The sequence below is a fragment of the Chamaea fasciata genome, unplaced genomic scaffold (genome assembly GCF_029207755.1).
Source record: "Chamaea fasciata isolate MVZ Bird 193981 ecotype frontalis unplaced genomic scaffold, bChaFas1.0.hap1 SCAF_6, whole genome shotgun sequence".
Taxonomy (NCBI): domain Eukaryota; kingdom Metazoa; phylum Chordata; class Aves; order Passeriformes; family Sylviidae; genus Chamaea; species Chamaea fasciata.
Window position 1 is genome coordinate 3,989,395 of NW_027094091.1, and position 24,278 is coordinate 4,013,672.

The 24,278-nt window shown below is 37.4% G+C and overlaps 1 protein-coding gene across 3 annotated transcripts in view; it reads right to left on the bottom strand.

Moving 5' to 3' along the window:
* The window catches only part of RGS12 (regulator of G protein signaling 12), an 84,358-nt gene that overhangs the window by 38,616 nt on the left and 21,464 nt on the right, over window positions 1–24,278 (bottom strand). The window contains exons 1-2 of one of the 3 annotated variants that reach the window (XM_066185248.1): window positions 15,051–15,627; window positions 4,525–4,546 (exon numbers count right to left, since the gene is read on the bottom strand). In XM_066185248.1, coding sequence (XP_066041345.1) covers window positions 4,525–4,546; window positions 15,051–15,083 — 55 coding nt within the window. In that variant the 5' untranslated portion in view covers window positions 15,084–15,627. Of the gene's footprint in view, window positions 1–4,524; window positions 4,547–10,374; window positions 11,004–15,050; window positions 15,628–24,278 lie in introns of those variants that run through there. The other 2 variants (XM_066185247.1, XM_066185246.1) reach the window with 2 other exon arrangements.

Below are 24,278 nucleotides of genomic sequence, written 5' to 3' on the forward strand. Positions count from 1 at the left end.
CCATAACTAGTGAGGAAAAACTACTTTGAGTGCAAGCTCATTCAGTTTACTTATTATCTTTTGGAAATACAGAACTGATACAGGATGGGATCTAAAAAATCCCAAAACCCAGTATTTTGCACTTTTCGAGTTTACATATTCCATGGAGGGTCTTGGTTTTATTCATTTTACAAAAACAGTACTATGTAAGAAAATACAGGCATTTAATCAATTAAATCTTGAAAGTATTCAGGATAAGATAGCTTCCAAAGTTTTTGTTTAGATAATATAAAGCCATAAGCCTGGATACAACAAATGAAGGCTCTTTTGTATGCATTTGTATGTATTTTGTTTACATTTTTCAGACTACAAATACTTCTTATTCTCATGAGAAGCCAAGCATATTCCTCGTAACCATCGGAACGCATACAATCACATAATTAAGATATTCTAGTTAATCACTAAATACATTACCTGGGTAAAGCTGATAAGAACCACTGTGGTGCCACTTAATCAAATACTTCAAGCCCTTCACTGAAAGCCATCCTTCTGAATCCATACCAAGTTCAGCTGAAACGTCCCGGAACCCATTGGGCGTAGATTAGTCTGACTGTACAGCACATTGTTCCTCTGCAATTTTGGGATGAGGGAAGCTAACACATTTCCCCACAGCAATTCCTGGGAGCCTCTAACACCATTCTAAACAAATTGATTCCTTACCCTCGTGGCTTCAAGCAGAGGGAGGCAATACTATACTTAACACAAAGCATTATAAAATGCTACATAAATAATTTAAAGAAAAGACCTTTTGCCACTGCAGCTAAAGGAACTTGAATTATTTATGCTACACTGGAACACAGCTACAGTGAGCATGCACCACCAGCAGAACTGGCAAAAAGGTCGCATACCTGTTAGAGGAAATATTCCACCTGTAGTTATAGTGTAAAAAGCATAAACAGTGTTTTGCTTTGTTTTGCACTTCACTGCTGATTTTTTGCCTTACCTTCTTCAGTTACTTTTTAAAATACAGTTTTGCATTATTTATTACTGCAAACATCAGCTTCCTTTCGGAAAGGTCTTTAGGAACACTTTTCGTTATGAAAATTCTTTCCAAGTGATGAACACTAAAAGCAAAAATCAGCAGAAACTACAACAAAATAGTATTTTAAGAAAAATGTGTGCATACAGTATCTGTTAGGCTGAAGTATTTGGAAATAACGGACTTCAGCTTTGGGGAACTGATCTCTGCAGGGTAAAGAGCAAGTGAGAACTGACTCAGACATTCTCACTAGCTCAGATGCCTCACCAGCTCTGGCTGGGAGATGAATGATGATGGTACTTCTGTTATAGATCCTCTGACCTTAAGGTTTTCCCTTTTCTAAAGTGCCTTCCAGGTATAAATAGCCAAGTCAGACATTAGCTGGGGACTATTGATCATCCCTGTGACAATTCAGATGGCACAGTGCTCAAAACATCAGGCACAGCCTGCCTGCTGTGTACACACTCCCACAGTCAGCAGCAAAGGACACTTTCTGAGGTGGGAAGTAAGAGAAACCTGCTAATTACAGGTCGCTGTAGTAACATAAAATGGTTTCTGCTACTCCTAGAGCAGAGGTGCTGCAGATTAGTTGATCTACAGCAGTAATCTTGCATCTAAGCATTTTTACAGTTTGCATTCTGATTGTCTGCAATTCATTACACAAATCAATTACAGTTAAGAGCTGCCACTGGTCAGCACGTCTGGAAACAACACTAATTTACACGTTAGCTCTCTTGCAACGCCCAAGTGCAGAGTTTTGGCTGGTAAGAACATCCTAGCCTTGCACAAGCTGGGATGTATATAAAATAAACACAACAAAGGGGTAGATGGTTTCCAGGGCCAGGCTATAACATAATAAAAGCCATATAACATAAATCTTCATTGACTTTGGAAAGAAAATGTACAAAGAACTGTTGTGCCTCCCACCATACTGAAGAGATGTATATAAACACATAATTGCTTTTTACACATGAATTTTCTTTCCAAACTAAAGCTTAACAACTGTATTTATAGTATCTAGTTATATATACAAACACTAATATTAATTAATAGTACCAAGCAGAAGAGAAGGTCCTGGAGAGACCTTAGAGCACCTTTCAGTACCTAAAGGGGGCTACAAGAGAGCTGGAGAGGGACTTGTGACAAGAGCAGACAAAGGGTAATGGTTTTAAACTGAAGGAGGGTAGATTTAGATTAGATACAAGAAAATTTTCACTTTGACAGCAATGATAACACTGGAACAGGTTGCCCAGAGAAACTGTAGATGTCCCATCCCTGGAAGTGTCAAGGCCAGGTTGGGTGGCAGGGCGTTGGAACAAGTTCACCTTTACAGTCCCTTCCAACCCAAATTATTTGTGGTTCTGTGATGATAAAGATTTAGTCTAGGAAGGGAAGTATGTAGTGCTGTACTACTGGTTACACTGATGAAAATTTCTCTAAACTAGACATACCCTAAAATGTCTAAGCCTGTGGATCTATTTGCGTACTAGTGAGATTAAGGAAAACTGAAAAAATTCCAGTGCTGTGCCATACTCAATGAAAGTAAGTGCTAGAAAACGTAATTCACACAAGAATCAGATCTTTTCACTCAATGCAGCTTGAAATTAATTAGGAATTTATTTAATTTCACTTTTTCTGGTTACAGTCTCTCTGGCTCCTATTTTTCCAACCCACTATCTGGGTATTTAAGCATTGATTCAATATTATTCAATAGAGTTCAAATACCACTTTTACACAAATTATACCCCTTCTTAAGTAGCACTTAACAATGAAGAGAGAGTTCACGTTAAATTCTGAACTAGCTAAAAAATAGGGAATACAACTCAGCAGGAAATTGCACAGAACTTCTTGGCTGTTCTTTCACCTCTGTGATTTCACATGGCCCTTCGATTTCATGAGTTCAAAAAACTGTACAGAATTAAATGTGAAAACAGCTACCCACAGATTTGGAATAAGACACAAGCCATATTCCACTGAAAATAAGTGGAATTTTTTAAAAAATTTGCAGCTGGAAGGATAAAAATCTTCAAATGATTATTGTATGAGTACTATCACAGGGATTTCCAAGTCTGGACAGGCAACAAAATAACTTTCATTAACATAGAACGAGAACCCTTTTGGGGACAAGACACAAGTACATTGTGTTTTACCTAAAAAAAGATCAATCAAATTTTTGGTTCTCAACAACCACATACACAATCAGAAAGTCTGTGGTCTGCTTTGATTTTTATATCAAGCAGGTAACATGTAGAGGAAAAACAACATATTTTCCCCAGAAAAACACAGGCTATGTTTTAGAAATAGAAAGCAGAATAAACACTATTATTTTCTGTTTTGTCGCTTTGCAGACAAGACAGATACAACACAGAGTCTACCTTCTCATCCAGACACAAGTACAGTAAAGCATTAGACTGTGTCAGCAGTAGAGAAGGAAAATACCTGACAAAGTCAGCCACTGGAAAATGGCTCCAGCAAAAGGACCAAAACAGTAATTTTTTTCTCAAGTGCAGTTTTAGTCTTGCAAGGAATTAGAAGTCAGGATATGAAGAAGTTTTGTAAACAGTACTGCTAATTTTCATTTACATTTGCTTCTAATATAAAAGAATTATCTTTACCATTCCAAATATTTTTTTCAAATTTCACTGCACTGATTATGGCAACACAACTTGTTCCCTTTTGCCTTTTCTATTTAATAAATTTTTTCTTGTAATGTTGTCAAAAAACAGCAAATGCAAAAATATGTGAACATCTCCGCAGGATCAAGTGAACCAACTCCTGCCAGAGATGACAAGGAGAAAAGCCATCTCCTGTACACCCTACACTATACAAATTCCTTTATTCCATTAAGGAAGCCTTTTTAAACTGTTTCAATTAACTTCAAAGCTTCAGAGAAATCATCTTCTAATGTTTAACAAAGAGTGGTCATCCTTTAAAACATTAAAGGCATGTTAAAATCAAAACAAACCAGCTTATGTGCAATAAAGAGGAGTTTACTTAGAAGTACTCCAGAAGTGCAAAAGCTCCATGCTGGGATTTTAGAAATATCAAATTACTTACCCCCTTCTCAAAAAGGATCACACTTAAAATGTTCAACCTCAACAAATGTGTACCAACACAGCTTACAACTTGGAAGCTAGAGCATCTCTTTAAAAGCAAGTGAGGTATGTAAAGGACAATAAAACAGAGAATGAGATTTTATCTACCATCCAATTACAGAGAAGTCTACCAGTTCTGCCTCTATTATTATGAATGAAGAAGCCTAGTTATACTGAAAAACGTGCATATATAAATGTACCAGTAAAAAATTATGCAAATAAACCAGTGAAAGTATGTGAACACAACCCTGCAATATTTTCACTGGCACAGTTCCCAAAGCAGCCACAGAGTTCTGCACCACCTTGGACTTACATCTTGTAATATATCACATAATTTACCACATATTATGTTGCTTAATGTGGAAAATTGATTATTTTTCATTATAAAAGTAAAAACAAGCTTCAGCTTACCTCCATCAGAAACAGTTGCTGACTGCAATAAAAAAGAAAAAAAGAAAAGAAGAAGGGTTACTGAAATTTCATGGCAAGTATCAGAAATCTTTGAGCTTCACTTAGAATTTGCAGTGTTAGCTACTTTTATCATCTTATTAATAACAGATAATATTAGAGAGGAAAATCTAAAGAAGTCAGCTGTCATTTCTCACAGTTGTTTTCTCCCCAGCATGAAATTCACCCCAGGCCTTTCAATCACTACTCTCCAGGGATTTGATCCCACTAACATTTACTGGAAGAAGCATTTCCCACTGTGGTAACTACACTGCTCCCAAAAATCCTTCTTAGATGGGCAGAGACAATCAGTTGGTCCTTGGGACAAGGTACATACCTAAAACTGACCTGCCAAGACTGGAGAACAATATGAATTAAAACAATACCTCATGCACTTTAATTTGCTGTAGTATTTGGAGATAATGTGGCATTAAAATGAAAATTCCGTGTTTCGTCAGTCAGGTGACTCTAAAAACTTTCCCTGTCAGTCACTTCTGACTATCACAGAAACAAAAGCATGTTCAGAGTGCTTGCAATAAACTTAACTAGAACTTCTAATAAGTAAGAACTCCTCACCACCTCTACCTATATTGTACATCAGATTTTCAAGGACAATTAGTATTCTAGTGAAATTTTGAAGTTTATGTGCTTATCTACCCTAAACTTGATCATAAATGCTAAATAAGTAGATCATAACCTTGATCTACCCTCAACTTTGATCATATCACTCAGCTGAGTGAAGTCTGGAGGACAAGTGAATTTTAGATTTAGGTTTACATTGATTTTTTTAATGACTAATAGAAAGTATTTTTATTTTAGTTTGGCCAATCTTTTACTGGTCACTGGAAGTGTTCTTGAACCTTTAGGAAACCTTCTAAATAGTTGAAAAATACTCTCTTCATTTGTAAAAAAGCTAGGAAAGAATTCCCTACAGTATCCACAACTTCAAGGTCAGAAGCACACAAAAGAAAAGCACAAATATATATACACAATTCAAGCTAACAGCTACCTCTTCATGGTTTGTATTTTTCAGCCTTGGCAAAACACTCCCCTCTCTTCTTCAAAATCCACAAAAACCTTTAGTAATCTCCTTTCTTTCTCTCTTTCACTGCAGGTTCTCAAACTGCTGTTAACATTCTCTGAAGAACTTGTTACAAACTGTTGTGGCCTCGCCATTCCCATCACCAGGAGAGGATCTGATCTAGTCTTTGACACAAGTCTTCTGGGACTTTCAAAGTCCAAACTAACCTCTATTGACATCATTCCCCTGGTGCTGGTTCAGATAAACACAGATACACCTCTCATGAATAATATTTTAAAAAATGAAAAAATGGCGACACTTCTTGCTTAGCTACATAAATGCTTCTGGATCTGTGAAGCATAATAATATAACAAAAAGTACATCCAAGCATCTCCCTTTAATAGCTGTGTTTCAGGTATCAAAAACATACTTCTGGTTCCAATCCTTCAGTGGTGCTTAGGACATCTTTTCTACTTCTATTCTGCACATGAATCTAGTGATCATGTTATGCATTCAGAAGCCATAGCTTAATTCATGTTTATAATTTAGAAAATTTAATTTGTATTACTGAAATCTGGTTTATAAATGTGATTGCTTCTAATTTCTTAGTCACATCACTGTACAGTACAGTTAATGAATAAACAACTTCAATGTTATTTCCCAAAGAACAAAGAAAAGGATGACTCAAAGTAAAGTAATAGTATCAGTTTACACATTAGACAGAAAAAAACCAAAGTACTTTCAAAATATCTGTACTGTAGGAATGGTCATTTACTTTGTCAGCTTTCATTAACCTAGATTCAAACAAGTACAACTCATCATGGTTTTGAAAGGTATGAAGCAAAAATAATAGGATTTTCATGATACCAGAAAGAATATTCATACCACTTCTGTCAAAAACTGGGAAGTTAACAATTACAAAATATAATTTTTAAGGGAAAATGGTGCAATTTCATAGCAAAACTCAATCATCAATGGACACTGAGAGTTTTATCTCAATCCATTTAGCATAAGTTAATGCAGTGAACTTTCTACCCACCGTGGGTTGGTGTTGTGTATTTAGATACTTTATCTACTGCATGCTACATTACGTGTATCAGCATCTTAAAATCTCTCCAAGCAAGGCCTTTGTAATTTTAATGATAGAACATTTTAGAAAAGCATCTATAGGAGAAATATATTTTACATTATAGAATCACTAAATATACCTATCACGTTCCAAGCACTGTCCGTTTATTTCTATAGATCACAGAACAAAATCTAATTTTAAGAACATTTCTTTCAATTCATATGTGTATCTAAATCCACCTAATTCAATAAAACCTAGAAACTAAAGCTCGTAATTCTGTATAAGAATTCACAGTAATATGTTCAAACTACGTTTGTGAGTACTTAGAAATCTCAGTTTAAACCTGTCAGAAATTGCATGCAGTCCAAATTCAGACAAAGAAGTTTCTCTTCTAAACTGTTCAGCTGAAACTTGTCTAGATTTGTCTTTGAAAGGTGTAAGTTGCAAGACCAGATTTTTTTTAATACTATGATGATCTCATTTTAAAAATACACTTTATGTTGGGGGCTGTTTTTCATTCTTCAGCACTCATGTTTCCCACCACTGGAGGCTCTTCAGGACAAAATTTGACCTACTGCACATAAAAAGTTTGATTATTTTATGAAATTAAACACTACACACATATTAAGAAATTGAAAAACATATGTATCAGAAAACTATAAAATTGAACAGCTCATGTAGGTAACCATTTCTGAAAGAGGAGGAAGGATAGGGCATGAATCTGTGCCAGTCAGGGCTAATGTGAAGATTTTTTTAAAGTGTTTAATTCCAAAAGACAGAACATAGATGTTGTGAATGTACATATCAGCTATCATCAAGAGATAAAATCTAATTGTGTGAAACCATCAAATCTTTCACAACCAGATAAGAACTGAAATTGGTTCTTCAAATTACCCCAGTTACCAAACTGGTTTAGGAAAAAGGCCATGGTATATGCCAGGAGTCTGATGGTAACAAATTACCAAAATTTAAAAAATAAATCTGATTTAGGAAAGCTAAAATGCCTTCCAGTGTATCTCTTCAGGGGAACTCTGCTTGCTCATCCAGCTGGATGAGCAGCTGAGTTACACAGACACTCACACACACCCTGCAAAATTGGGGGATGCAACTCTGCTCCAGGGACATCAGGGCAGGATCTTGATCTCTGTGATTTGAGAGACAAGCTGAGTGCCTGGGCCAGCAAGCTGAAGCGTGGCTTCCCAGTTACCATACAGCATAAAAGATGCTCTAGGTCTCTATAAACTGGCAAATGCTTCAGCAAATATTTGATAACATAAAGTTCTGAATAAGAGAAAATATGTTAAAGTTCCCTTTGCATCATCTCTCTGCTAGGTGGAAAAACCAGAAGGGCCCATGAGCTTTTGATGTTGTGCTCAGGATCTGCTAGCAACAAATCTAAAATAGTTTAAGCTTACAAAAATTATCAGGGAGAAAACTACTTTGTGAGTACCTAATTTTTTTTTCCAGAACAGAAGTAGACAACATAGTACCTTGCACCAACAACAAGATACAAAGGGAGAGAGGGCATAGAGGAGAATAATTCATAAGGATGAAAGTTCATAAGGTTGGAACAGGCTGTATCTTTTAGCTTTCATGGCCTATAACCTGCTAGATGTGTGTACCTCTGCATGAAGCCTGTCTGATGACATCTTTCAGGTGACAGAAACTCTTAACCACTTTGTTCCATCTTTATGTTCCATTTTACATGGATCAGGTCCCAGAGAAGTGACTAGGTATTGCCCAATTCTGCCATAACAACATCATGCAGAAAACTAAAAGATACCCTACCTATAGCCCAGACATTACACTGAGCAAATAAATCCATGTGTACAACTACCCAGGTAACACAATACAAAAGTGTCCTTTTTCTCTACCTCAAGATTTGTCACTCAAGTCAAAGTCACGCTCAAATACTGGAGGAGAACAAAGGGAAAGAGGGGGATACCGGCAGGGGTGACACATACTGGGAAATGCCAGGCCTCAGAAATAAAATGGAGCAACATGAAATCATCTGTGCCATTACAATGGGGGTGAGTGCCTTCCTGAGTCAAAAAAGACATCTCTGTTTCCCACTCCTTCGGAGACACAGAGGGGAAAATCTGTAAGGAGAGTGAAGATGTATTTCTCTCTCCCTATTCTAACAATGACAGAATCACAGACTAAACAGAAACATCCATCCTTTTCCTGGGCATCCAGAAAGATTCAAAGGGATTAAAAATGACCTCTCTGCCGCCTTTCCAAAGCACACATTCTTGCAATACAGGCACTGACTTCTTGCTGCATCCAAAGAATTCTCTGAGCGCTGCCAGAATCTGTTACTCACCCAGTACATCCCTTTACATCATTATTTTATAAAGTCCCCGTAAATAAGCCTTCCAGGTTAGAATAGCACACCCACCTCCACCAACCTTTTAAACTAATTTTCTCACATGATTTCAGTATAGAGGATAACGTTAGGAAATCTGTTGGGTTCTGAAGATTTACAGGCTGAATACAAAGAGCCAACTTCCAAACATTCTGTCGCTTATCCCAGGGAAAGCCTGTCACTCAGATGACCATCTGCTTCCATCTAGCTTTGTTCAAACTACTTCTTAAATCACCTGAAGCAACTTCTCCTTTTGCCAGGGTATGAATTATGATCAGATCCCACAGTCTTCAGTCACATTACTCCAGGATATACATGATACATTATGTATTTTTAAATATATTACAGCATCAGCATAGTTCATGTCATGAACTCCAGTGGTCTCTGGGAGAGGAGATGCCTCAAAATATGGTATATACAGTTCTCACATTTTAAATTAAAAAAAAAGCCATATTACTCATCAATTACTGCTAGTTATTCCTTGTAACAAATAATCTCAAATGTACTTATCACCTAAAAAATAGTATAACACCACAGGCTTTTTATCACCATTTCAAAATATTATTGCAATTAATTTCATGATTTAGAATTCTTTGAGAAGAGTGCCCCTTCAGAATGCCACTTAAAGGAGGACTATTACACAATTTCACTTTTCAATTCTCTATCACCAAACTGCATTCATAACAGTTAACACAAAAGCATTCTATATGTAAGAGTTCTGAAGAAAAACATACTGTAAAACGACTGTACAAAAACTTTACTGAATACATTCGGTATAATTTTGTCAAATATTTGAATCTATAAAAACAGCCCATGACAAATAAATGATGTGACGTTTGGAATTCCTTTCAGAAATAAATGTTCAACTTTTTACCCCAAACAAAATCAATCCTATCACATACAAACACAGTGCCTTAAGTGCCAAATCCATCCCTAAAATGATTTTTATAAAGATATATACAAAATATATACAGTCTTACCTAAAGATATCATATTGATATAAGGGTACAGAAAGCATATACAAAATAAATTGCACATAATTAAATAATAGGCACACGTTATAAACATACTGGGTTTTTTAGCTTTATACATATTGGGCATAGTTCATAAACGGATATCAAAATCTCAGTGTTAGTTGGTATAACACTATTACTTTTCTCTGAGAATAAAACCCAATGTTTGCATTTACAAAGGAATTTTAACTCAAATACTTTGAAGTAAAAAAGCTTAAAGGCTAAGCAAAAAGCATTCCGAAGCTGATACCATTCTTCTCTAATTTCTTGCCAATAACAATAGCCTATTCTAATTTCTCACTGCAACAATGCCTTGCTTTAGCTAAATATAATTCATATCACTTACCCGCTCCTCGTAAGAAACAGCAGTTATTTTTCCTAGCAGTACTCTTCCTAAATTCATCTTCACTTAATATGGAAAAAGCATTTCCTTAACACGTCGGCTTCTCAAAGATTAAACTAAAAAATTCAACGCTGTTCCATGCCTGTACATGCCAGTAAAGTTTAAAGGCATTTCGTATGAAGTTCTATTTTACTCCCTTTATGTTACCAATAGCAACAGGCCAATGCAGGAAGCTGTGGTTCGTCAGGGATTCAGATTAGATCTCAATTATCTCTCACCAGAAAAGCTCGATCATTTTATATAAATCATGCTGATTGTATTTCAGAACATTTCCTATAACAAATCAGGAAAATAAAATGATGCTGAACCGTATGGTAGTCCTGTATTCAATAAAACAGATTTCCAAGACAGTTTCCAAAAAAACACTAGTTAATCACCCTAACATTAGTTAGAGAAACATTTACATAGTAAATCACTATTTTCAGAGGTTTACATAATGCAAGCCAGAACAAAATAGGACCTCAAACAGTCCATTCTGCATAACTTTTCAGTGGTTAGCACTACAAACTGCACATAAAAATCCGCAATACAAGGAGACTTGGCACATTTCATTAAACCTAGGAGTGGCCTCTTGTCACTAAAGACAAAAGTCTTCTTTCAGAAACCAACTGCTGTTCTGCCCTTCCTCCCTCACAACCTGAACCTGTGCTCAGCTGATGTCAGGAGAGTTCTGTGCACAGAGCCTCAGGAACAGAGAGCAAAATCAGCTCCTTGCAATGAAAGAGGGAAGTGCAATTCACTTGCCTGTGACAGCGGTGTCTTCAAGTAACTCTATATGGAAAGTACAGCATTTCAGGAAGTTAACTGCTGTCCACGAGAGTGACAGTACCTAAATCATTCACTGCTGTTATTTTTAAAGCAATCAGAACACAATTTTCTGCTAAAAATAAACATCAGAATTGCAATCCGGGAGTGATTATTGGGCATTTTCATGCTAGTGGGATGTCCTTAAGCCCTAGGTGGACGTGCTAGTAGTCATTCAGGAAAGAGGAACTTTCTCCCTTGTTCAGTGCAGCATGTAGAACCCCTCACATCCATACAGTTCCTGAGGTTGAGCCCATAATATACAAAAAACCCTGTGAAGAAAGCAAATGTTACTTGGAACTTAAAAAGAGAAAAAAATGAGGAAAGAGAAGAGCCTTTACTCAACATTTCATGGTGAGACTGACTTGCTACAGCAAGTATATAAAAGCCTGCCCATCTTCCCGTTTTGCATTTAGGATGAAGAGACTTGGTTAACAGAAAAACTCAATCTTCTCAATTTAATTTAGAGTGATCAGGAAAAAATTAATTCACTTGCAGATGATGCCTATTCGAACTAGAATTTTAGAGGGATAAGCCAAATGCTGTGATGGACAGTTAATTTTTTGATTGATTACTTGTTTGAATAGGCACACCACTGCGGTTTTGAATCTTCCTACAAGCATTTAATACCATGACAAAATTCAATGGAAACAACTGGGTAGGCAAACAAGAAGAAATGTGTTTTAAAAATTACAAATGACACCCCCCCATTATTCCAGGATTTCAGAAGCAAGTACCCTATGGTACTTGCACAGAAGAAAAGTTTTACTGTGTGTGGATAAGTATTCAAAATGTGCAACTCTATGAAGAAAAAAATGCCACAGCTATTTAAACACTGCGTTTTGTTTGACACTAAACCAAGTGGGATGCAGGATGTATTTTCATTGTCAATACTTTAACCAAATAGCAACACTATTACAAATAATCAGATACATAATAACCCTTACAATGGATGAGTAAAGATCACAAATGGATCAGAAATGCTTGAAGAACTTCCCTGTGAACACCCCTTTGGGGTAACACAAACCAGGACTTTTATCAGTAGCACTTACACGTAACACCCAACCTAAATCCTCTAGGCATCACCCTAAAAAGACCAAAAGTACAATTTCAACAGATCAGAATGTTACCCAAAGGAAGAAAATAAGAGAAAAATAACCCCACATGCAACAGTGGGATGTAGCTGCAAGACCAGCAGCTCACTGGAGCAACTGCAGTGAATGTTGTTGGGAACACTGTGGGTGGGCAACGTTTTACACATTCTAGGCACTCGCACTCCGCATTGTAAACCTAATAATCCCCTCATTTAAACAGACATTCAGAACTGTTGATTTTGTTTCACTGAACTAAGCCTTACACGTCCACGTTTTTTTTTCCATACAGCGAACGCTGAAAAATAAGCCCCAGCAATTAGGCAGCAGCAGTTAATGATCATGGCTATGGAGTGTCATGTGGCACTGAAAGCCCTTTAAAAAATTCATATCCCTCTACATTTTCACAGCTTATTTCGGCAGCTGCAGATATAAAATCTTGTGATTCTGTGTAGCATATTTGGAAATCAGGCAGGCAACTCAGAGGTCAAAGGTCAAAAGCAGAAGGAATGCTAATTCGCAAAGCTATTAATGGAAAGTGTTAAAATGTGGTGCAACAGCTTTAAAAGCCTTATTCAGATACACCAAAGACGACATTTGTAAACCCACATCCATCTGCTTAGGAGCTAAACTGTGGGAAGGGGTAGTGACCCCAGATAAGGTTGATCTGTTTTTCTCTCCTACCCTCCCTTCATTTCCTGCTCATATTTGCTTTCGTACGTTTGTTTTCAGAGCAGAAAAAGCTGAAGAGAAAGACAGAATGACAGGGAGCCTGGGTAAGTTTTAACTTGTCAAAAGATTAATAGGATTTATTATATCCCTGACTCCTAGTGAAGAAAACACACACACAAACCATCAGGCAATCAGGAAGAGGCAATCCCCCGGACCAGCTCCTCATCACACAAAGTCCTAAACTAAATGAGACGTTTGCAGAATGCACCACCAAAAATCTTAAATCTCATCAAGTATTGATTTTTCCCTGTCATATTAAAGTAACAACTACTTGCATGACAGCCACATATTAAGAATATGATTTAGCTCACTGACCCCGGTTACTGAAATAAAAAAACAGGAGCATCAAAAAGCCTACACATAAATTCAGAAAACTCTGCCATAAAATAAAATGGTTTTTTTCCCCTAATTCTCCAAATTTTCTGTAATCTGTCTAAATACATCTTTGTCAATGATTTGTCAGCTCCTCAACAATAAACAGACCCCATATGTGCTACTGATGAGAAAAGATTCTCTCATGTATAACATTGTGGATTCCCTCTACAAATTTTGAAGTGAGAGTCCTCCCTATTCCAATGCAATATTAACCAAAATATTTTGAAGCCAAACTAGCTGGAACTTGCTGGTGTATAAATAACTGAAGTACAAGCTGCCTTGTCAGACACTGAGACTTCCCCTACAGTAAATCCCGCGAAGCAAAGGGAATGCAAACGACTGTTCCGAGTGCCCTCTGCTGTCTGCAGCACTGCCCAGACTCCTGTGCACGTTATTCAATTCAAGGTTTGCCATCCAGAAATCCACTCCGAAAAAGAATAAAAAAAAAAAAAAAATCTGGTTCTACGAGCCATACTGTAAAGTTTGAAAAATAATTCTACAGGACTGCAAAATGAAAATTTAAAAAATGTACTTTGCCAAAACTATTTGTGAACAATACCCGGATTTATTTTCCCCTTCTGTTGATCGACATTTTAAGACAACTGAATTCTCTCCACTAATAAAAACATGCAGAAACAGCACAACTTGCACATCCAGACGGAAGGTAACTTGCAGTCCAACAGTAAACTAAAACTAAACTGCATATTAGAGAGGATATGATTAAGTGACAGATCACCAAAACACACTTAGTCACTTCTGAATTTCCTACTACTGATGTAGCCCCTAACAGTTAATAGATTTTGAAGAAATCAGTGTAAAAGTGAGCATGAAAACTACTATATTTTAAGTAAATAATGCATATAATAGCTTCCCATGCTTTGCAATTATTTATTTCCCTCCTGATTTTAAAATAGGAAAATTTTTCTGCCATACTTCTAGCATTTAAGACAATTTTATTCTGAGATATACAGACAGAAAGAATAAGACCATAATGTCAAAATTCGATAATACAGCTAGGATGCTTACTTGCAAAATAAGTTTCTTGTGAGCCACAAGAAGTCAAAACTGATCTAAGTCTCTACACCTCAGAAATTTTGTCTTCTCTAAATACTTTTCATTTATTTTCAGATATTTTAATAGCTCACACCATCTGGATTCTGTTTTATTGGATAAAAATCCAGCTGGAAGAAGAAAAGTCCCTTTAGCTGCACAACTTTTAAAAAAGCACTGTGACAATTAAAAGGTAGCACATCTGTAACGACATTTTTGTTTTACGGAAACATGCGCAAGCATAATAAAAATTAAGGGCAAAGTTTATAAAAAAAATTAGAGAAATATATGTGCATCTACCACACTCATTTTAAAAACAATACAATGCTGGAGCACAATTTTAAACATAGCTATAAAAATGGTATATTCTTAATTTTGTAACAGAGCTTATATAGAAAGTCAACTTAAATACTCATACTTACGAACTTTGTCTCTTTAAAACCTCATTGAATCCTTAGAAGCATAATTTATCATATTTCACTGCAAGATTTCTTAGCTCAGAAGACTACTCATTAAATCATATTCCTGTTTTCTGCTCGCTTTAGACAAACAAAACTTTATACTTACAGACACTTGACTATCAGTAAAAGTTTTCTCCATGTATAAATGGTTTAATATCTCATTGTTAAGAAACAGTCTTTCAAGTTTATTATTACGCTCTTTCTGAACACATATTTACTTCTTCCAGAGTCCAGTAAAAAAATGAGGCTTCTCTGTCTGCTGCCCTATCAACACCTCTCCCATTCTCCTCCCTCCCCAGCACATTCCCCGCCCTCAGTACTGGTTCTGTATCTTCTCATCAAAAGGAAGAGGCAGCTTTCAAAATGGTGTTGAGGCAGGTCCTGCGTAACAATAAAGCTTCTCTAAAGACAACAGCCCCGCTGAGGAATCTGCTAATGTAAAATACATTCACCAAGGCCCTACAGGATTCTGTCGTAAAGGTTTGTCCAAACTTGTTTCTGCATTGAGTCACCATCGCTTTCTCATCCAAAGTAACCCCTTTTTTAATACATTCCCCTTTGATGAGCTTATTACCTAAATGAACCAAGTCACCAATCTCTACTAAAAATAAATAAAATATAATCTAAAAATACTTTAAAAAAATACTGTTAAAACGCGGAAGACAGCAAATTTCTTGCAGTTTCTGGCATGTGTGTACGTGTCTCGGTGTGATTACAATCACATGTATGCATATTGTGCAACGTATCTCACCCTACCAAAACTCTGTGTGTTCTTGTGAGTAAGCAAAGCGCTGGCATTTACGAGGATCATGTTCCAAGTGAAACATTACTCTCATAATTCTCAATACCACACCTACTCTCCAGACAGACCCACAATATCTGTGCATTTTCAGAAAAGAACACATGCGCTTTCTGCCCAAAAATAATCCTTAAATATCGTCCTTCAGCAGTTCCTTTGTCCAGAGAGAAGTTGTGGATGGGCTTTTTACTGTATTGTTTTAGTTTTAGAAGTACTAGTGAAATGTTTTAATGATTTAATATTAAAAAAAAAAGGTAGTAAATAAATAGAAAGCATATAGTAAAAGTTCTAGCTGACTCCTTTTTCTTTCTAAAGTTTCACTGGACAGATAAATGCATGAGGACAGTGAAAATTAGGTGGTACAAACTCCTACCCAAAATCCCAGCAGTTCAAGCATGAGAGAGAATCAGGAACAATTTGCAGATGCTATCAACCTGTGCTGTACGTATTCTGTGATTATGCTCCAGAAGTACCAATCCAGCTCATTCAATAAAGCCTCATTCGTTCCCTAACACCAACCAGGTCTCATCATAGAGCAAAAACCCCTCCTTAGTTATTATTTTGTATTGTGACATGACAAAAAGACATCCCAGGTGACAGGAGGAGCAGCGAGGGAGGACAGGGACAGAGAGGCATCAAACCAGTCAGGCAGTTCCTCATTCCCATTCATTCCAGGAGGTGCCTGGACAATCTCAGCAGCAGCTCTCAGCAGAGCAGTGGCCAGAGCCGCCTCCCACAGCACTGCAGCAGAAACAGGGAATGCTCCCAGGGCAGGCACCCAGCACCGGCAGATGCTACAGCCCTTCACAACAACCTCACACCAAGGGAAAAGCAGCACAGCTTCCTGTGCCAAGAGGACACCCACAGCCCCACAGCCAGGGAAAAGCACTGTCCACCCTCGGGTCTCTGCACACGATCAGTTCAGAACGTGGGTTTATTAAACCCACTATTATGTTTCCAGTAGTGGCCACACATGGAAGTCTACCAACGAGCAGCACAGGGCAGCACATCAGACATTTCCCTGATTACATTCTCCCAGACTACAGGTATTTTTAGTTCAAGAGATTTCCTGAACCTGGTGTGGCTTGTCTCCTTAATAATCCCCAGTGGCTCTCTTTTCCAAATACATGTCCACTTTCCCTTCAGGACATGCAAATTTCTTGCATCCACAGCACTCAGTGGTGAGGCATCCCACAGACCAACTCACCTCCCACATGAACAACCTTGTTCTCCTGTTTGTTTTGCTCCTGGCTCCAGCTATCTTTAATTAATGGTGTCGACTTCTTGTCCCAAAGGACAGAGTGAGCAATCAATCCCAAGTACTTTTCCTATACCACCCATGATTTTCCACTCTTTCTTACACCTTTCTAACTCTTTTCTTCTTCTAATATATCAGAACATTTTAAAATAAAGAGACCAGGTATGGAAAAACAAACCACAGTTGTATGCAATGGAATCATCTATTCCTGCTATATTAATCCGTAATACGGGATTTTGCTTCATTGCTACTGTCCCGAGCTGTTGTTTACATGCAACTCTCCCTTATAACTCAAAGGCCTCACTTCTGAGAAGAAACAGTCGGCTGAGAAACATATATATCATTTGTTATATGAAGCTAGAGCTATTTTGCCTCATTTGTATTACTTTACATTTATCTGCATACATTTTCATCTGCCATTTTGCTGCCCAGTCATTCAGTCTTATAACAGCAGCCTGATCTCATCTTCAGAGACTGCTCTTGTCCTTATTACCTGGAGTAACTTACCTCACTGCTCACCACCTTGGGAGGAGCCTTAAAAGATGCCCTTGAATCAACAAATGTAATATAAGAAACTGCAGCAAGGATCAGCCTTAAGCAGCAATGGTTCTGCCTTTCAGAATCAGTGCAGTAAATAGCAGCATCATTCTGCCTTAATGTCACATCCCTCAGACTCAGAAGAGGGAACAGCTTCAGTTCGAAAAGAGTAAGCCCAACTTTTGAGGAATGCTAGGTTAGGGAGAAAGACACCCCTGAGAGGTTGCCAAGCTAACAGGAGCTCCATTTGTGTGAGCACTGACAGTTCTGTCACCACTCAAGGAAACCAGAACCAAAATAACAGAGCCAATGCCAAAGCCCAGTATCTTACATTGCTGAACTAAGGAATACAGCCCCTCTGTAGCTTCAGGTGGTTACCTGAACCTGCTCACCCTCTCTGAGCCTTGTAGTTCCACAAACGGCAGGGGTATTTACAGCCTGTGAATTCACCCGTGTCCCCTTAATCACACATCTTAAGGATGGCAGTACTACAAGAAAATTAATTTATGCAGAATACCAGTTTATCTCTAGTCCCTGAAAGCACATATTGTGTCTCGGGTTTTGTGGCAGAGATGGGCTTGTGTTGGAGAGTCAAGCCTGGAGGCAGTAAAGGCTGGCACAGCACTTGAGTGGCAGGGTCAGACAATCTTGACTGCCTCCTCAAGAAGAAATTTCTCTCTACAGTGCCAACTGCCTTTGCACATAGGGGGACCTAATTCCCTAAGAAATCCATCCTAGGCAACACTGTTGGTTTCTTCTCATGCACCACAGCATGGGGTGAGCACTGCCCATATGCACTTCACAAAAAAAGCAGAGATGAGATCCAGCTCCCAGCACATTCTCTGACTACTCTGCTTTTTACATGCGAATTTACATGGCAAATTTCTTCAGAATCTGAAGTAAAGAAAAAAACCCCAAAGCAGGAGAAAACACTAAACAGTAACATTACTGAAGGATGGTCATTTCATCAATTGCAGTAACAGAAAATAAATCCCATTATTCTCAGTGTCTGGGGGGGAAAAAAGCACAGCTTACCATTCTGGACTGTATGTAGAAATAAGTACCTCAAATTCACAATAAAGAGGTTGCACACAACTGTATTGATCTGTTCACCAACCCACCTTTGTCAGATACTTTACAAAACAGTGTGAGGAGCACAAAAACTTTCCATGAAAAAGTCTATAAATGTAAACTTAAGAGCGCAGAGCGAAAATTTTTTTTTTAATTATGGTATAGTATAAAATATCAGCAAAAACCTAACAGTAATGCTAGAGCACAATCTGTGGAGAAAAATGTATACTACTAGCATGATGTTTCCTTCTTCAAAGAGATATAATTAAACTACCTGATAAGATGCCACATGCCAAAGTAAAACCCTGAGGATGATCCTCTAGAGAAGGCTGGAGAGTCTGAAATTCTTAATAAAGCAGCCTAGAGAAGCAAATGTGAAACCAGATGATGCTGGACAGCATGGACAGTCCAGACAGTGCAACCCCCTGCCTGCCCCATATCCTGGCAGTGTTTCACTCACCAGCAGAGGTGTGTGAGGCCAGCAGCTGAACAACTCCAGCCAGGACTGTAGCAGCCCAGGGCCTGAACAAAGCAGAAGAATGCCTGGCACAAACCACTGGATGTCTTCAAAATCTTAGCGATCTGCTCCATGACCACATCAGTAATCCAAGGTAAAAACATCAATGTGTAATGTCATGACTGACTTACACTATTTACAGCCAGACATCATGGTTCAGCAAGAGGGTTTGAGCCAGTACAGTCAGGGAGCCTGAAATCACTGAGCACACCCATCACTGCTCCAGGAGCTGGCCCCTGGTGCAAAGGGAGAAGAGAAACAAGAACCTCATCCGGGGGCACAGATCCATGAACTTTCCAACAGAGAAGCATCAGGGGCTGCTCACTGTTTGCACTCAGACTTCAGAATATCCGTGTATGAGACTGGATTAAGCCTTTAGGAACTCATCATGAGCATGCTAAAAGTACAGTACTGCCTTTTACATACAAAAATGGAGATTTTCTCATGCATACACCGTTACTTCACAATTGGCCTTTCCTTCCCTTTTCATGAAAGCTGACAGCAACACTGCCAATTGGTTGGTTCTATCTTAGATAAAAATTTGGACAAAATATTGCAAAGATGCAGTTCTTAAAGAGGGTACACAGTAGAACATATTTTTAACTAATTGATGAAATCTAAGACAAAACTACACAGTCTTTTCAAATTTGGAATTCGCTGTTATCAGCTGAGAATGAAGAGGACTCTTGATTTAAATCATGTACTTACACTTGCCATAGTGGTGGAATTGTGGCCACGGTGATGATCTAAGAACATCAATAAAGCAACCTTTGCAGGGAGAGTTAATACTTTTTATTAGATCACATGAAAGGGTGGGAAAAGTTTGGGGCATCTTTAAATAGTCTTGGCTGATTTTCCCAGTATACTAGTTGGTCTAATATAAGCCATTATCTCCCTGTGTAATCTTTGTCTGATTATTTAAATCAGTCAAACAAAAACAGGTACCCACTTAAAAACACCTTATTAACTGAAATGAGCATTTGGGGGGGGTTTGCCACCCCAGATGCCAAAGCTAATATCCAGCAGAGACATGTCATCCGTTAGTATAAAAACCTCATCCCAAAGAGATGTGCTGTATGCTTTCAAATAGCAGATGAAACACAAAAAGTTGATTCAGTAGAATTAACAAAACAGAAAAAAAAATCAAGCATTATTATCTATAATAACACCTAATAATACTACATTATTAATGGTTGTAATTAAGATGGAACATTCTAACAAAAGTCCTCACACTGATTTTTAAAAAGAATACATGATACATTCCAACTTTGAAAACATTACTGAACTCTAGAAATTTGATACAACAAACGTTGTTTATAATATAGATATAGCTTTTAGGTTTCCAAAACAGGATGAGAACAAGAAGAAAAGCTGCAACAGCCACCTTTTTTGTCCTGACATTTAGTTAAAAGAATTAAATCATCTTTAATTTTAAAAATATCTCTGCATTAAATGATTATTTAACAATAATTAAAGAATTTGACACTTGTTTCCCTAAGAGATTATGTCTCTCATTATACTACTCTGCCCTATTTTTAACCACTGAGAAGTGCAAAAAGTACAAGTACCAAAAATGATTTTCAGGAAAAAACAGCTTTGAATGTTCTTCTTGGTGAGGAGGAACCTAGATTTTTAGATTTCAGGGAAATACTGCAAGGTTCCTCCATTTTCACAGACTTCAAGAAAAATTAAAAGACGAGTGGAATGGGCTACAGTTGAAGATGTTACCAAAACTGGTGATGAATAGAAGAATTACAAATACTGTGTTTAAGGTAAATTTTTACATAGGTAGAGTTCTACTGTCTGCAGTCTCAAAGAGACACCTTTAATGTGTTTATAAATAAAACACATAATGTGTTTATAAACATCGTTTCCAGAACAGAATTGTGCAAGAGGATGAGAGTAGTGGCATTTACCTACACGGAAGAAAAGTGGGAAGAAAGACAGGATCATGCCCTGTCATTAAGCCAAATATTAAATAATCATAAGGTCCTTTTAGCTTAAATTACACCTTGAAAATATGAACCAGAAAATATGCCAAAAAGTAAAATTGGTGCAAATCACAGAATGTTAACATGGTTGTTAATGGACACTATTTCATAACAACAAATCATTCACATAGGAAAATTTACTGCTAGATAAAAGATAATTCTGTTCTTAACCAGATTTTCTGTAATTTAGTAAAGAAAATTTTCTCAGTACATTTCTTGTGAAAACAACATAACTAGGGCACATACTAGACATGCTCATTTTCTGAATTCAGTTCCAATTTAAAAAATAATTAATCATAATCAGCCCTGCTGTGAACAAGCACAATTTCCACAGTTCTGAAATAAAACTGTGCATCTCCTGTTTGGTGAGCCATTCTCCCTACCACAATTATAGCACAACTGCACCATTAATTTTGCACTCTCATCCCATATTGATCCCTGCATTTTTAAAATAATCTCGTATATAAGATTCTTGTTTCTGTTAGCAAAAACAGCACCAAGACATTAAGTCTACAAACTTGTCTGTTTTTTCTATGTATAATACAGCTCCTGCAGGTAAGAGGAAAATACTTAAGGAGGGGCAACTATACCATTAATTCTAATATTACAAGAATTCTGTCTGTGCACATATAGCCAGACGTAATCTAACAGGTTAAAAGAAAAAGTGACATTTTCTAGTGAAATCATGTTTTTATTTATTAAAATATGTACGAATATGCTGTGTTCTTGGACACACGTTTTTAAAAATAAATAAATAAATAACAAATTTCAAAGAAATCACGCCACCTTATGGCAGCAGTCAGCAACACGGACAGCTGGTGTTTGACACGCTGTTCATACTGCAACAAAAAATCCAAAATTCAGCCTTTTTCGACCTGTAAGCAATGAACAGTGTTCAGCAGAAGCCCATAAAAGAAAACTCATGGAACCTTACTCTGCTCAATTTAGAAGATTAATTTGGATGCCAGCAGGAATCAAACCCACAAGCTCAGAGAAGCATATTAACTCCCAAATCTCATGTTTGCATTATTACCTTAACCATTCTGCTAAGATAACTGAAAAGAACACAAAAGCAAGCAAGTAGCCTATACAATACATTCAGGGTCATTATTCCAAAGGTGGAGTCTCTAAGAATTTCCTGCTATTGTTATTTCCTCTTCCACCAACCCTAAATAGACGGCCTGAAATAAACTAAACATGTACTAACAGCACTGTGTTCTACTACACATAGTGTAAGAGTGCTTGAGACAAGTGCTGAAGCAGCAATGTTGAAGTCTGAACCAAAACTAAAACACCTCAACACTATTTTCTTTTGACATGCAAAGCTTTTGAAATCTTCTCTCGACTGCTGTTTCTCCTGGTGGTTGGGATATTTAGGATATCATAATCTTACAGCGTGCAAAGCGAAAAAAAGATTTCAAAGTGAAAAGAAGTAGCTGGACAGAGAACAGTCTGCACCCACACAGCTACATGTAGGAAGGGCATTCATCCCAATACAGATTTGAATACAGACCATTTCTTTGTCCAATTCATGTTGTGACCTAGAATGAAAGTTTCCCCTTCCAAAGCAACTCAGTGACAACGAGAACGTTGGGACACAGATCGACTCTTAATCCCTCCTGTTGGTTCTCTTGTTTACATACACTAACAAACACCAACTAAAACACAATGAGGGGAAAAAAAGGACTTTTTAGGCCAGTAACTGTCATATCTTTCTGAAATTAATGGAAAGTCCCAAGTGCCTATTTTAACTGAATATTTATGCAACAAGAAACAGCTCCAACAACCGAAATTAAATTTTATTTTTGATATTTAAAACACTCAAAACATGAGATGTGCAAAAAAACCTGCATGAAATTTCAATCTGTAAGACTGTGGAAAGAACCATGTTTTTCCTGTTGCATGTGAATTACTAGCACTAGGCTCTTTGGTATTTTGAGAGAATTCTCTTACTGCAACCAGAAATTCTGTCAAAACTGGATATATAAAACAGCAAACTTTTTCAATTTAGAAGAATCACCACCTTCTGATTAAGAAAGATGTAGCTAGATGCTTTCCAAACCCCGTTATCCAGAAGTTCTTGCTATGTATAAGTTAGGCAGTTACTTTAATAAAGTTATGAGTGCAAAGAAATTAAGAATTTTCCATAACTAGAAAAAAAAGCAAGGCACTTAAAAGCTTAAAGGAGAACATAGAAATAGAAAATATGAAAACCAGAAAAACATCTGATAAATAAGTAATTACAGTTCCTACCTGCATTCCCTAAGCATGCCAGAAGCTCCTCCATATATTCTGCTCCCTAAAAATCCCCTGCACTGAGCTCCCTCCTCCTTTAGTTCAGAGTCGGTGAAATGCCATTCTTCCTACATTTCCCCACAGCAGAAAACTCAGAGTGTCTCCTTTCCTTCTCCCACCTCAAATGCTTTTTAAACACCTCCTTCCCATTTAGAGGGCTCAGTGTGCCACATTCCCTCCTGTGCTGAAGGCTGGTGTAGTGTGTATTCCATGGCTCCTGTGCCAAAAGCTCTGCACAGATTTTTATTTCTCCCCAGTTACCAGACTTCCTCCAAATAAGCATGGCAAAGGGGTAAGGGAAGAATCTCTCCATTCGCCCTCACATCACTGCAGGTCAGGTTTTCCTGAGGAGGCACACTAGGAGTGAAGATACAGAGAAACCATATTCCTACGGGAGGTTCCTACAGCAGAACAGGAGGATGGCTTTTCGTTCCTTGTTTTCACCAAAACCAATATGGTTTGGCCACTGAGACCCAGACATCAGCTGATGTCACACCAGATGTAAAACAGGATAATATTACACTCAAAAGGACCCAAAATCACCAAGTCGATTACGAATTCCCTTTTCTCAACTGCTGTCAAAATTCATCAGCTGAACAAAAACCAGAATATGATGAACACTTGATTTTTCTATATATCATGATATATTAATTTCTGAGACATTATGAACATTTTGATCAGCAAAAGTGTCTTGTTTGGATTTACACAGGACCAACTGTGATGGGAAAAATAAAGTCAGAATTCCACACAGAAAGAATGGCCACTTCTAGCACTAATGTAACCTATTAAAGAAATATTGAAAAAGACAGGCTGATACCTGAAATCTGTATTCCCCTCACAAAAATGTCATACGATAGTAAGTAACT